Source organism: Paroedura picta, chromosome 15 (assembly GCF_049243985.1).
Source record: "Paroedura picta isolate Pp20150507F chromosome 15, Ppicta_v3.0, whole genome shotgun sequence".
In the NCBI taxonomy this organism is placed as follows: domain Eukaryota; kingdom Metazoa; phylum Chordata; class Lepidosauria; order Squamata; family Gekkonidae; genus Paroedura; species Paroedura picta.
In genome coordinates this window covers 4,685,101-4,696,874 of record NC_135383.1, presented here as the reverse complement: position 1 = coordinate 4,696,874, position 11,774 = coordinate 4,685,101, and the positions used below count along the sequence as shown (strand labels likewise).

General features: G+C 51.0%; 1 protein-coding gene across 2 annotated transcripts; it reads left to right on the top strand.

Moving 5' to 3' along the window:
• Nucleotides 1-1,109: 1,109 nt before the first annotated feature.
• Nucleotides 1,110-9,792, top strand: TMEM52 (transmembrane protein 52). Of its 2 annotated transcripts, none has more exons than XM_077311968.1 (5): nucleotides 1,110-1,291; nucleotides 3,356-3,405; nucleotides 4,692-4,727; nucleotides 7,794-7,963; nucleotides 8,579-9,792. In XM_077311968.1, the coding sequence occupies exons 1-5, from the start codon at nucleotides 1,190-1,192 to the stop codon at nucleotides 9,067-9,069; spliced, it is 849 nt and encodes a 282-aa protein (XP_077168083.1). In that variant the 5' UTR covers nucleotides 1,110-1,189; the 3' UTR covers nucleotides 9,070-9,792. The 2 variants fall into 2 exon arrangements, with proteins under 2 accessions (XP_077168083.1, XP_077168082.1); XM_077311967.1 differs by having other exon boundaries at nucleotides 1,111-1,291; nucleotides 4,692-4,736.
• The last annotated feature ends 1,982 nt before the right edge of the window (nucleotides 9,793-11,774 follow it).

The following is an 11,774-nucleotide window of genomic DNA, read 5'->3' as shown; positions in this document are numbered from 1 at the left end:
AAAAATCTTCAGGTATTTCCCAACCCAGGGCTGGCACCCTGAATAGTGGCCAATGTTAAAATTGCAGAGCATGGCCACAATGGCCTGGGTCATTTTAAAAACAGCAGCAGAAAAGTGGGGATCTGACAGGTACCAGGAAGGAGGGGTGTGAAGGCGAATGGAACAAAGAGGCTCAGCTTCATAGTATGCAAAGCAAGGCAGATGAAACGGCACTTGAACATGTGCAGAGTGCCACTGGATAACCACATCTTAGGGCATGCAGCTCTGACATGGCTACTTCCCAATCGGCTTGCCCCTGGCTTAATAACCTACTGGTTAAATTAATGCCATTGATTACTTAATCGTGGACTCGAGTACGGGTCATAAATATTCATTTCTTTGTTTTGTTTTCTGACAAAGTTGCCGTGGACACTGGCCATAGTCCGAGGATGCGGTCTTGTGAGTCTTACGATTGAAATATGTGAAGGAACTCGTGATCCCTTCCTTATGCTGCCTCGGTAATGCCCCCCTCCCTCCCGCAAATCAGGAAGGGATTTCCCTCCTCCCACATCTTGGTCATACGGGGATTGCTGCCATTCCAGGCAGGACGCTTGAAGGTTCCCAACTGAGTCCTGAGTAAACTGAGCAGTCATGGGATCAAACGGGGTTGAAAATTGGTCCAATGACCGCAAGCAAAGAATTGTGAGTTGAAAATTGGTCCAATGACCGCAAGCAAAGAATAGCAGCTGCGGAGCAATTCTCACAATAGGGGGAAGTGCAGCTTATTCCCCCCCTATTCCTCCTGTGCCATTTTCTGCAGGGGAAATGATCACTCTTCCCTGGACATCAACACTAACGAGGGATGCCAGCCTCCAGGTGGGACCAGGGGCCTCCCCAGATTTTCAGCTCGCCTCCGGACTCCAGAGAAAAGGGCTGCTTCGGGGGGGGGGGTCTCCCTGGCCATGTACCCCCTCCCCCGAGGCCCTCGTCCAATCTGGATGCGCCCGCCCGCATCCCTTTGAAGATGGGCGCGTGCGTCGGCCCCAGCCCCGCCCAGTCTGCTTTTTCTCAATGGCGTGGGAAGGGGGCGGGGCGCGGGCGGAGGATGCCGCGGCTTAAAAGGGCGCTGCGGGAGCGCAAGGGCGCGTTGGGGGCGAGCGGCGCAGCCGAGGGAGGCTCTCGGGATCCGCGCTAGCTGCTGCGCCTTCTCATGGCGGCCTTCCACGAGCGGGGCGGCGGCGGGGGGTCCTGCCTCCTGCCCCTGCCTCTGCTGCAGCAGCTGCTGCTGTTCGTGCTTGCAGCCGCCTTGCAAGTGAGTCGCTGCGCCTTTGTCTGTGCGGGCGGGGCTGCGAGGAGGGACCCCGGCCCAGCTTGGCGGCGAGTGGCCTGGATGCCCCGCGCCAGTTTGGGGGGCGAGTAGCTCACATTTCCCCTCCTCTGTTTTTTTTTTTTTGTTTTTTTTTTGAGCGAGGAGCTCCGACCACTCCCCCTTCCCACCCGCAGTTTTGGGGCGAGTAGCCTCGAACCCCCCTCCCTCCCTCCCTTCCCAGTTTGGGGGCGAGCCCCTTTGCAAAGGCCTCGCAACGATCCTGGGGTCTCCCCCTTCCGCCGCGCTTCTCGGCTCAGGCTGGCAGCTGCAAAGAGGGGCTCGGGGGGCCTTGGCGGGGTCTCTCTCGCTCCCTCCCTCCCGCCCCGCGCCGCCAGCCCTTTGTCTGCGGCTCCGCAGTCGGGTCGGGCGTCCTGCAGTAGCTGCGCCGTTGCGCGAGGCTCCGCGGCTGCCCGGGCCAGAGCCGGCTCGCGAAGGCGTTGCGGGCGCCCAGTGCCCCCCTCGGCTTGCCTGCCATGGGGAGGGGGGTCGGGGCCAGAGGCTTGCAGAGGGGGTTGGCCGTGGCCGTGGCCTGCCTCTGCGGAGCGACTCTGGGTTGCTGGGAGGGGGGGGTGGGGGGGTCTCCCGCCCAGGTACCAACCGGGGCCGACCCTGCTTAACTTCCGATTTCTGCCGAGACGGAGCCCTCCTGGTCGGGGTGAGAAATAGACGGAGGCGGATTGTCATCGTCTTCCTAGAGACCCCGGACTTTTTTGGGGGTCCCCCATCCACATGCTGTTTCCCTGAGAGCTGGTGTGGGGGCAGTTGTTAAAGAGCAGCGGTCTCTAATCTGGAGAACTGCGTTTGATTCCCGGCTCCTCCACATGCAGCCCGCTGGGTGACCTTGGAATGGTCTTGGTCCTCTTAGAGCTGTTCTTGTAGAATAGTTCTCTCAGAGCTCTTTCAGCCCTCCCCCCCTGTAATGGAGAGAGGAAGGGTAGGTGATCATAAGCCGCTTTTTGACTCTTTTTGGGTAATGAAAAGCGGGGTATAAAGTCCCAGCTCTTGTTTAGCCAACGTCAGGATGATTTCCCCCTTAATTATCCAAAATACTTGTTTACACTCTCCTAATAGAAAAACGCCCTGGCAATTTACAATGCTAAACAGTATTATCCTTTTCGGGATGGTTTCCTTTGGCTTGGAGTGGACTCCCTTTGCATAAGATTCTCTGTCTTTAAAACAGCTCCTGGGTGGGGGTGGTTGTTTTAATTGGGACATAATTCTTAGAGACTGTGTGGGTGGGTATAATCTGGGCATTGTTCCTTAATAGCTAGCCAGCGTGTTCGGAGTGTGTGGGAAGAGCCCATCTCTGCTATCGATGAAAAGAAGGAAAACTCTAAATCTTTGTATCCCATGTTGCTGTTTTGGGGTTGAAATATCTGCCAGCGTCAACTGCAGCCGAGCCATGCAGTAGACAGAGCAGGGGTAGTCAACCTGTGGTCCTCCAGATGTTCATGGAGTACAATTCCCATGAGCCCCTGCCAGCAAACGCTGGCAGGGGCTCATGAGAATTGTACTCCATGAACATCTGGAGGACCACAGGTTGACTACCCCTGCTCTAGACTGGCTCTGGTTAACGGCCCTGTGATGCTTGTTCAGTTTTCAAAGCAAGGGTGTGGATTCGGTCGCTTAAGCGTTAAGGCCTGATGAATCCGTGGTCAGTGAAATAACCTGCCGTTTTCTGCAGAGAGGGAGAGGGGTGTGGGATTCTGTAAGAGGCCTGCTAGCTGTGTGGGGGGGGGATGACCCAAAGGAACCTCCATGTCCAGGAGCAGTATATTTTAAATTATCTGTCGCCGTAGAGGAATGGTTTATTTCTGTTGGGTCCTCCTGCCGATCTCCAAGGGAGTGCGTGGCCACTGTTGGCAAACAGAGTGAGTGCTGCATTAAATGGGTCTTTGTGTGTCATGCTGCACCAAGAGTGACAGATCTGTGCGCAGACAGCCTGTCAAAACACTGGGACTTCTCTCCCCTGTTCTTTACTAAATGCTGCTGTTTCCTTTTTCCCAGGTAAAGCCTTCCGTTGCCAGTATCCGTTGTGAGGGCCACAGCCTACAAGAGTAAGTGCAAAGCGAACGGTTTAAAAATCTGTCCTCTTTGAAAGCTGTGTTGTGATGTTTTGTTTACAAATGAGGCGTTTAGGAGGGTGAGGCAGCTGAGCAGGCTGCAGGTGGAGAATCTCATTTCTGAGCTTGTGGGAAAGACTCCCTGCAAATAGAAAGCCAGCCCAAAGGGAAAGGCCATACAGCGCTTTCCCTGAAAAGCTATTTTTCTGTTAGCATGGAAGTGGTTCTTTTTTTTTTTTTAATGCAAATTTGGTATCTTATGACCCGCGGTCTGAAGAAGTTCAGCTCATTTTGACACCTAATTCTTTTGCAAGTGTGAACCATGCCTAAAATTAGAAGTTCCGGATTCAAATCCTTCACCAGTTGTAAACTCATCTGGTCTTTAGCAAGCAGCCATGGACAGATAGGTAGCTCATTGTGGCCTTCTGCATTGTTTACAGAAATCCAAACCTTTGAGGCATGCTGTGCAAATGCTAATTATTCGTTAACACATGCATTCACAAGGACACTCCTTTATATTTCACATCTGTAAATCAAAGCTCTTTATTTAATTTAGGGTATTTTGGGAGCCACATACTCTTTTTCCAAGTTGCTTTGGCAGCTGACTGGGTAAAAACATAATGGAGATCATGGCCAGGAGCCTAACTTATTAACGGTTAACCGGGACTTCCTGGTGCGTCCGGCACTCTGGGTAGGCCGTGCTTCCTCAGCTGCCCCTTGCCACCCGTGGGGGCTGCGTCGGCCTACCTTGTAAGGCTGATGTGAGGATTACTGAAATCAATGCTAGTGAAGGATCAGAGCCTCCTTTTTGGAATTCTAAAACTATTTTTGTCTTGAGACGCACAAATGACCTGAAGAAGCATTGTCATGTAACGGAGAAAAATATTCTGAGAATCTGATCATTCACAAAAGACGATTTGGGGCCGATTGATAAAAATTGACAAAGATGAATTTGGTGGCAACCGAGAGCAGGTTTGGCGTGGACCTGAGTGAGAGAAACCCCCCCCCCTTGATATTTTGAAAAGGCATAGCTTAGTTTCTTGCAATTCCAGTTTGAAAAACAAATCCATTTCTCCACTGCGTCTCAATGCCCTGTTGCAATAGACTTGCCTAGTTCTCCAAAATGGTGCACCTACTTCTTTGCCTTTATCGCTATCATGAGAATCTGAGCTTTTTCTTTTGGGAGGGGGGCTCGGGACAAATTCCTACAAGTGTTAGCTTTGGAGAGGCTACAGGATCTTGGGAAGGGCTCTAATTGTTTCTTTCTTTTCCTTCGGCAGGTGTGCCCAGCAGACCGGGAGCTGGACCAGCTTGTGGTACGTCTGGTGAGTTCAGTTTTGTCACACTGTGTTACTTTACAGTGTTTTGACGAAAGCGCACAATCTGTCGCAGCGATAATACCCCCCTTCTTTCTGGCTGCATGTAACCAGAACGATGGAGTAACTGTGACCCTTCTGTTTTTCTTGAGAGTGATCAGTTTTCTAGTCCTCAAGGTTACAGGAATAATCCTTGAAAATAGTTGGGATTTGGAGGAGAGGGAGGAGAATACTAGAGTTACTCAGTAAGATTCTCAGGTAGGCTTAGCAGTTTCAGATTGGGAAATACCTGGAGAACAGGGGGAGTGGACCCTGAGAGGGGAGGGAGTTCACTAGGCTGGGATGTTATGGAGCAGGGGTGCCTATTTCAAGCAGCGGCTGGACAGATACTTATCCTGGGTGCTTTAGGCTGATCCTGCATTGAGCAGGGGTTGGGACTGGAGCAGGGGGTACGGCCCCTTCCAACTCTATGATTCCATGCTGGCCGGGGCTCCTGGGAACTGTAGTCCATGGACATCTGGAGAGCCACAGTATGGCCACCCCTGGTTTAGGGCGATAAATTGCATTGCGAACGGCTTTGAGCCTTCAGGAATGGGGCTGCTGGCGATCTTCCTCATCCTGAATTTCTTGCAAAGAACCCTGGGATGTTCCGCATAGCTGGGGATGACGTCGTGCCTTTCTCCCGTGGAACGTTTCATTATAAAATTCCAGCCAAGCTGCGTATGTATTTTGGACAAAGGAGCCCAAAAACCTGTCAACAAGGCAGCAATTCAGAAGGAATGCGGCCCTTTCCCAGTTAATGTGCACAGGGTTGCTTTTGGTGTCACAAATGGCAAAGCATCTGAATCAGGGGTCTGCAACAGGGGTCTTCCTATCGCCCAGGAAGGCCACCAACTGGCCGTTCGAGGTTCGATTGGCTATGCAGATTTTTTTTTTTTTTTTGTAATGCTGCTTTGGTAGCAGCTACCACCCCAGCACATGAATCTTCGCTGTGTGATTGCAAGTCAGCAGCAGCAGCCATTTTCCAGTTGGCTCCGCCTCCTCCAGCCCCCATTTTGTAACTGCTGCGTCGGAATTCCAAAGGTTGGAAATCCCTGTTCTAGAGACATGGTTGAATTCTTACAGGGCTGTCGACAGCCTGGAGGTGGTGGTCTGCTGCGTGATGAAATATCCCCTGAAATATTAACAGCCCAAAATGTCCTCACGTATGGAAAACTACATATTAAGAAGCAAAGTTCTAACCTAGGATTCACCCTCAAACGATGGATTGCTTGATTCTGTCTCAGTGGGGCAGGCGACCATGGGAAGCCACCCAGGCCTGGAACCTTTGACCCGAGTGTTGTATGTACACACACTAGCAATATTTCCATATTATTTTAATGAATATCACACCATTAGCTTTCTCCCCCCCCCTGCAATCTTGCCTGTGCTAGCAGCTTGTACCAGACCTGTTCAGTCACGTAAATCAGAGGTAGGACCAACCTCAAGGGCATGTCCTAGATTTCTCATTCTCCGCTGCCAAAAAAAGGGCAGCCACACCTTGAGAATTTCAAACAAGCGAAGCGAAAAGGGACACGGTGGAATTACAAAGTGTTTATTGTGCAACCAATATCCCTGTAGTAGCCAGACCTTAATCTCAGACCTTGCTGGGAGTATTTGTTTTTCTTTTCAACATCCGTTGCCCCCCCCCTTGCGAGTTTATTGCTCAACTGTAGACCGAGAGGGTGGGGTGATCCTTTGCGATAAGCAGATGTTCAGAACTCTAGTATACGTTGGTGTGTGTGTGTGTGTGTGTGTGTGTGTGTGTGTAAAAGAGTAGAAAGCAGGTGAGGGATTTTGGCTCTTAGAAAGATAGAAATCAGTTACATGGGAGGGTCGTATCTCCTGCAACGTCTGCTCATCTCACGTGAACGGTAGTGCAGGGAGGGGAAAAATAGACTTTGGAAGGGCTGTACCATTTGCCATTTTTTTTTTTCGTTTGAAAGGCAGCGCAGGAAATGGAGGATATGATCAGTCTTCCAGCGTGATTTTTCTTTTAAAGCAAAACATCCTTGTATATATAACAGTATGTTTCTGGTTATTTGAGGAAGGACTATACCACATCTGCGCCGTTTTTTTTAGCTAAGCCTCTGGCCATGCATCACCAAGCTCCCTTCATGACGTCAGCAGTCACCTTTCCAACCACTCCACCTGCCCTCTAACTCGGTTTCCAGGTCTCTAAATTATTGGCTGCAGTGTGCTTGGGCACAGAGAGGTTAGCTGTGGCCTCAGGCAGCTGGAGGGAAACAATGGGGCTAGGAAGCTTGACCTGACCTCGTAGGTGAAGCCTGAATTCCACCTAGGAGCTAAGGTGACTAAAGTCTACCACTCAGCAGTACTCTGGTCCCCACTGCGGGAAGACAAGACTCACTGGAAAAGACAGTCATGGTAGGGAGAATGAAGGCAAGAAGAGGAAGACTCAACATGAGATGAGTTGGCTCTATAAAGCAGCCTTTCTCCATTTTTTTTTTACTATTGATAAACCCCTGAAACATTCCTCAGGCTTCAAGAAACCCCAGAAGTGGTGTGGTCGTGCTGGGCAGTGAACACACCCACCTGAGGCCCCTCCCTTTCCTTCCCTTCCCACCCGTTCCAGGCCCTTCATTGGCCATTTTGGGAGAGGGGTGGGGTTGACATGACCATATATGGTCCTATCACCCGATAAACATTTAACAAATATTTTAAAAATATTAAGACGTAATCAACCCATCCCAAAAACCTTTCCAGGGCCATCGGGAAATGAAAGCCGGCTCTAAAGGAAGCCACAGTCTTCCGTTTGCAAGACCCAAGCGAAACTATTAAGGATGGGACATTTGGGAGGTTGCTAATTCACAGGGTTCTCGTAAAGCGACTTGACAGGGCCTAACACACACACACACAGTCATGCACACGCAAGGCTGACCTAACAGTGTTTATTGAAAGGATTGCTGAAGTCGTCCGGACAAAAGGCACTATGTAAGTGCTGAGCACCGACAACACCTTGCAACGTGGGCTTCTTTGTTCATGTGGCCTCCTCCTCTTCCTCAGGCTAATCATGCTCACGGTGTTCCTGCTGCTGATGTGTGGCATTGGAGCCAGCTGCGTGAAGTTTTGTTGCCGCAAGAAGAGGCCCCCCGTGCAGAATTTCCCCCCGCAAGGCCACGACCTCACGGCCATCCCCATGGACCATGACAGCACCGCCCACAGCACCGTCACATGTAAGTAGGTGAAGTCCCCTTGTTGGGAGGTCAACGGCGTTGTTTTCGGCATGCGGAACGAAACTCCGGTAGCTTGGGAAAGGCCCACGTGTTCGCCAACGGCAATGAGCCTTGGAGATGAATTGGGTTATAATACAAGTTTTTTTAGCCTGTGGGTACCTCTGGAATTCTGTCGAAGGCTGGAGAGCACAGCCACAAAATGGCGGCTTCAGGAGGTGGAGCCAGCCACAAAATGGCTGCCACAGCTTACCGTCAGTCGCACTAAATATTCTCGAGCTGTGGTGGCAGCTGTAGCCAAAGTAACGTTTTAAAAAACCTGCACCACAAATCCCATCTACTGTGGTCAATCATAATTCTCACTGGGCAAAAGCCCCTCCAAAAGCTCAGGGCTTTTGGCTTTTTTGTCTACAGCAGTAGATACATGGGAACCATTAGGAGTTCTGGATTTGGCTCTCTTCTGGATTTGGCTGCATTGTGCTATTGCAGGCTACACAACCTGTAGACTACCAACTTGTGGCAGTCCGTCTAAACAATAGACCCTCTGAGAGAGTTCTTGCGGGATGTTGGACGTGCCAATATATCAAATGACCACGCTCTTATGTTTTCTCCCATCAGCGTACAGTTCCGTACAATATCCTCAGAGCATCATGCTTCCTCTGTCCTTCAGGGAGATTGACAGAAGTCTCATGAATCCCCCAGCATACAGTCTTTATGCCATAGAGTTGCCGCCATCTTACGATGAGGCCATCAAGATGGCAAAGCCCTGCATTGAGACGCCAATGACTGGCCAGAAACCAGACAAGAATGCCTCCTCACCGGTAGCAGCGGAAGAGCCGAACCAGCCCTTGGCTGTAGCGACAGAAGAGCCGAACCAGCCCTCAGCAGTAGCGGCGGAAGAGCCGAACCAGCCCTCGACCGTAGCGACGGAAGAGCCGAACCAGCCCTCAGCAGTAGCGGCGGAAGAGCCGAACCAGCCCCCGCCAGTAGCTGCGGATGAGCCGAACCAGCCCCCAATGTTGCCTGAGACGTCAAGCAGCAGCCCTGAGACAGTACAGCCAGATCCGCAGCTTCCAGAAACTTCCACACAAGGACAGCCAGAACTTTAGCCTCTTGTTGTGCAGCCAGAAGAAAATGAAGTGTCTTGAACCACTAATGGCGTTAGGAATTCGGTCACATGTACTTGGTTAGCCTGAAGAGAGACCCGGTTGTCTGCCTCACCACAGTGAGCCGCAGCGTGGGAGACTCGTCTCTCCTGGCCTTCGATAACCTTCCGTGGCTGCTTTAAGGGTGCCGAGCGAAATGTTGTGACAGCTGATTAAAAATACCCTCTGTGGGTGAGAGATGGTTTGTGTCAATCTCCTCAAGGCGCAATTTGGGAGGGGGGGGGGAAATGCTGTTGTCTTTCATAGCAGTGACAGAGGGGTGGCATGGAGAGAGAGAGAAAAAGAGCCGCTTCATGAGAACCGTCTGAGGAGAATGACACAAAATGGCCGCCGGCCGGCCCTGAGCAGAGATTTGACAGGGACAGTTTTCCCTCACGGCGAGATGCGAAGCTTAGAGAGAAATACAAATTGACGTCTTCTTCTGAGAAGAATGAACTGTCCAGCAAATTGCTGAAGGACTTTCAATTCGTTGCTGTGTAACGACAAACCGTCATGGACTTGGAAGGAAATAACAGCTGGAATCGATCGCGGGCGCGAACGATTTAAGTGGGACAAATATGTGAGAGAGGAACTCTAGCGGTGCCCGGCTAGGCCTTCATGAGCATGTCTGCTTTGCTGTACTGATTTATTCTCCCCAAGTAATAAAAGCAACCTTTTCCTACGAAATAGAGCCTTGCCCCTCTTGAGGGCACGAGGAGGAAAAGGTCCCTGTCCCAATTGTCTGGTGTTGGCCAGGGATCGCGCTGGGCTTCTTTGGGTCTCTGGGGTTCTGCAATCCTTCTTTTGTGTTCTGTTTCGGGACACCGTTCGTTGTGGTCAAAGGCCTTTCAAGTGCAGCCCCAGGGACACTGCCCCACATGCCGTATCCTCGCAAGCAAACCCGCCTGTGTTTTGGGAGCCAAACCACATATGACCGGATTCCTCAACCTGTGATTTAGCTCTGAAAAACTGCACCGTGGTTAAGCATATGAGGAAGAGCTAAAAGCAGCCAGGGAGGAGGGGGTTTGGTCAGGAGTGTGTTCACATGCGGTCCTGATCCCTGCGCCTTTAAAAAAGAGGTTAAATGACGTATGCAAGCTCTGATCTCCGACGGGTTGATGTCGTTTGGCCTTCCGTGTGTTTGTGTGTTTGTGCATATAGTGGTGGCGAGGGAGGTTTCCAAGGTGTGGGAAGGCTGGAGAGCAGCTGGGAAATTCCTACCTCTGGTTGCTGCTTTGGATATTAAACCTTCACCGGAACAGTCTGTGGATTTTCCTCAGGCCAAGGCTAGAGATGCCAGCCTCCAGGTGGGGTCTGGGGATCCTGCAGAATTATAGCTCCTCTCCAAACTGCAGAGATGCTCTGGAGAAGATGGATGCTCTGGAGGGTGGAGTGTATGGTATTGTACCTCACTGAGGTCCCTGGTCTCCCCGGGCTCCATCCCCAAATCTCCAGGAGTTTCACAACCTGGAGATGGCAACCTTGCTTTCTCATCTCCCACCTGTGACTGAGGGACCTGCCGATCTTCGCTGGGACCGTGGAAGGTGATAGGGCACTCTCCTCTCCCATAGCCATCCATTTTAGCTTCAGTGTGGCCAAAGAGGAGACAACCAAATTTGCTTCTCTGTACCTGCTGGAATTATATTTCCTTTAGCACCTTTGGCTCTATACACCAAAAGGGGCCTTGCCTTTTCTCAGTCCTTGTTCTCTAAGCTTCTCAGGGTGCCTGTGGAAGCCCTGACTGGACCAGACCTGTGACCCAAAATGCCCAGGGCCTGCAAGAGGCATTCCCGGAGCTAAATTTCCACATTTCCCCCGCAGCCATGGAGATATTTAACAGCTCAATGGAAAAGGTTATCTGAAAAGAACAACAGTTGTCCGTGAGTGTAGTACGGCCTGTATTCTTAGCTTATTTTTCCCCCAGAGAGCTCTGATTTCAGATGAGGACCGTAGCAGGTATTTTGTGTTTTCCCCCCCTTCTTGGGGAAACAGAATTCCCAATGTTCTCGGCAATTGTGTTTGACGGAGGGGAAAACATACAGCTCTGGTATTTTTCAATGAAAACACTCCACCCACACCAGCGGCTGAGTTTTTGGCCATCGCTGGCAACCCTTGGAGAAGTTTTTACCTTTACAAAGTATCTCCTTTGTAGTGTCATCAGAAACAAAAATAGTCAGCACTTTTAAAACCCTTCTTGGTTCACAATCGTATGCATACGAAGCTTTAAGAAGCTCTCCTGAGTGTCCCAAGGGTAGGATAAAAACCCAGAAAAAGTTTCTACAGCTTAGGTCCTTGTGATTTCCAGCGAGAAACGAAACTCCCAAGCTCCTTTGGGAAATGCCACGTTCTTGGCGAGCCTTTCTCAACTTTTTTGCCCTGAAACCACCTTCAGCCTTCAAGAAACTCCAGAAGTGGCTCGATCATGCAGAACCTGGTTAGGAAGCGTAGCTGTGGCCATGCCCCCCCAGGCCCCCCCCTTTCCCCCTCTAGGTCCATCATTGGCCATGGGGGATGCTCCCCCCCCAAAACCTGTTTTGCTTACTTATTGCTGCCCTTACAAAAGGCAGCTTCCTTTGAAAACAAACCACAACGGCAACCACAAAACCTCTGCGGGGTACTGTGTGAGTGAGACAATGTGTACAGGATACATTTTTCCCAGTAAGCATGCA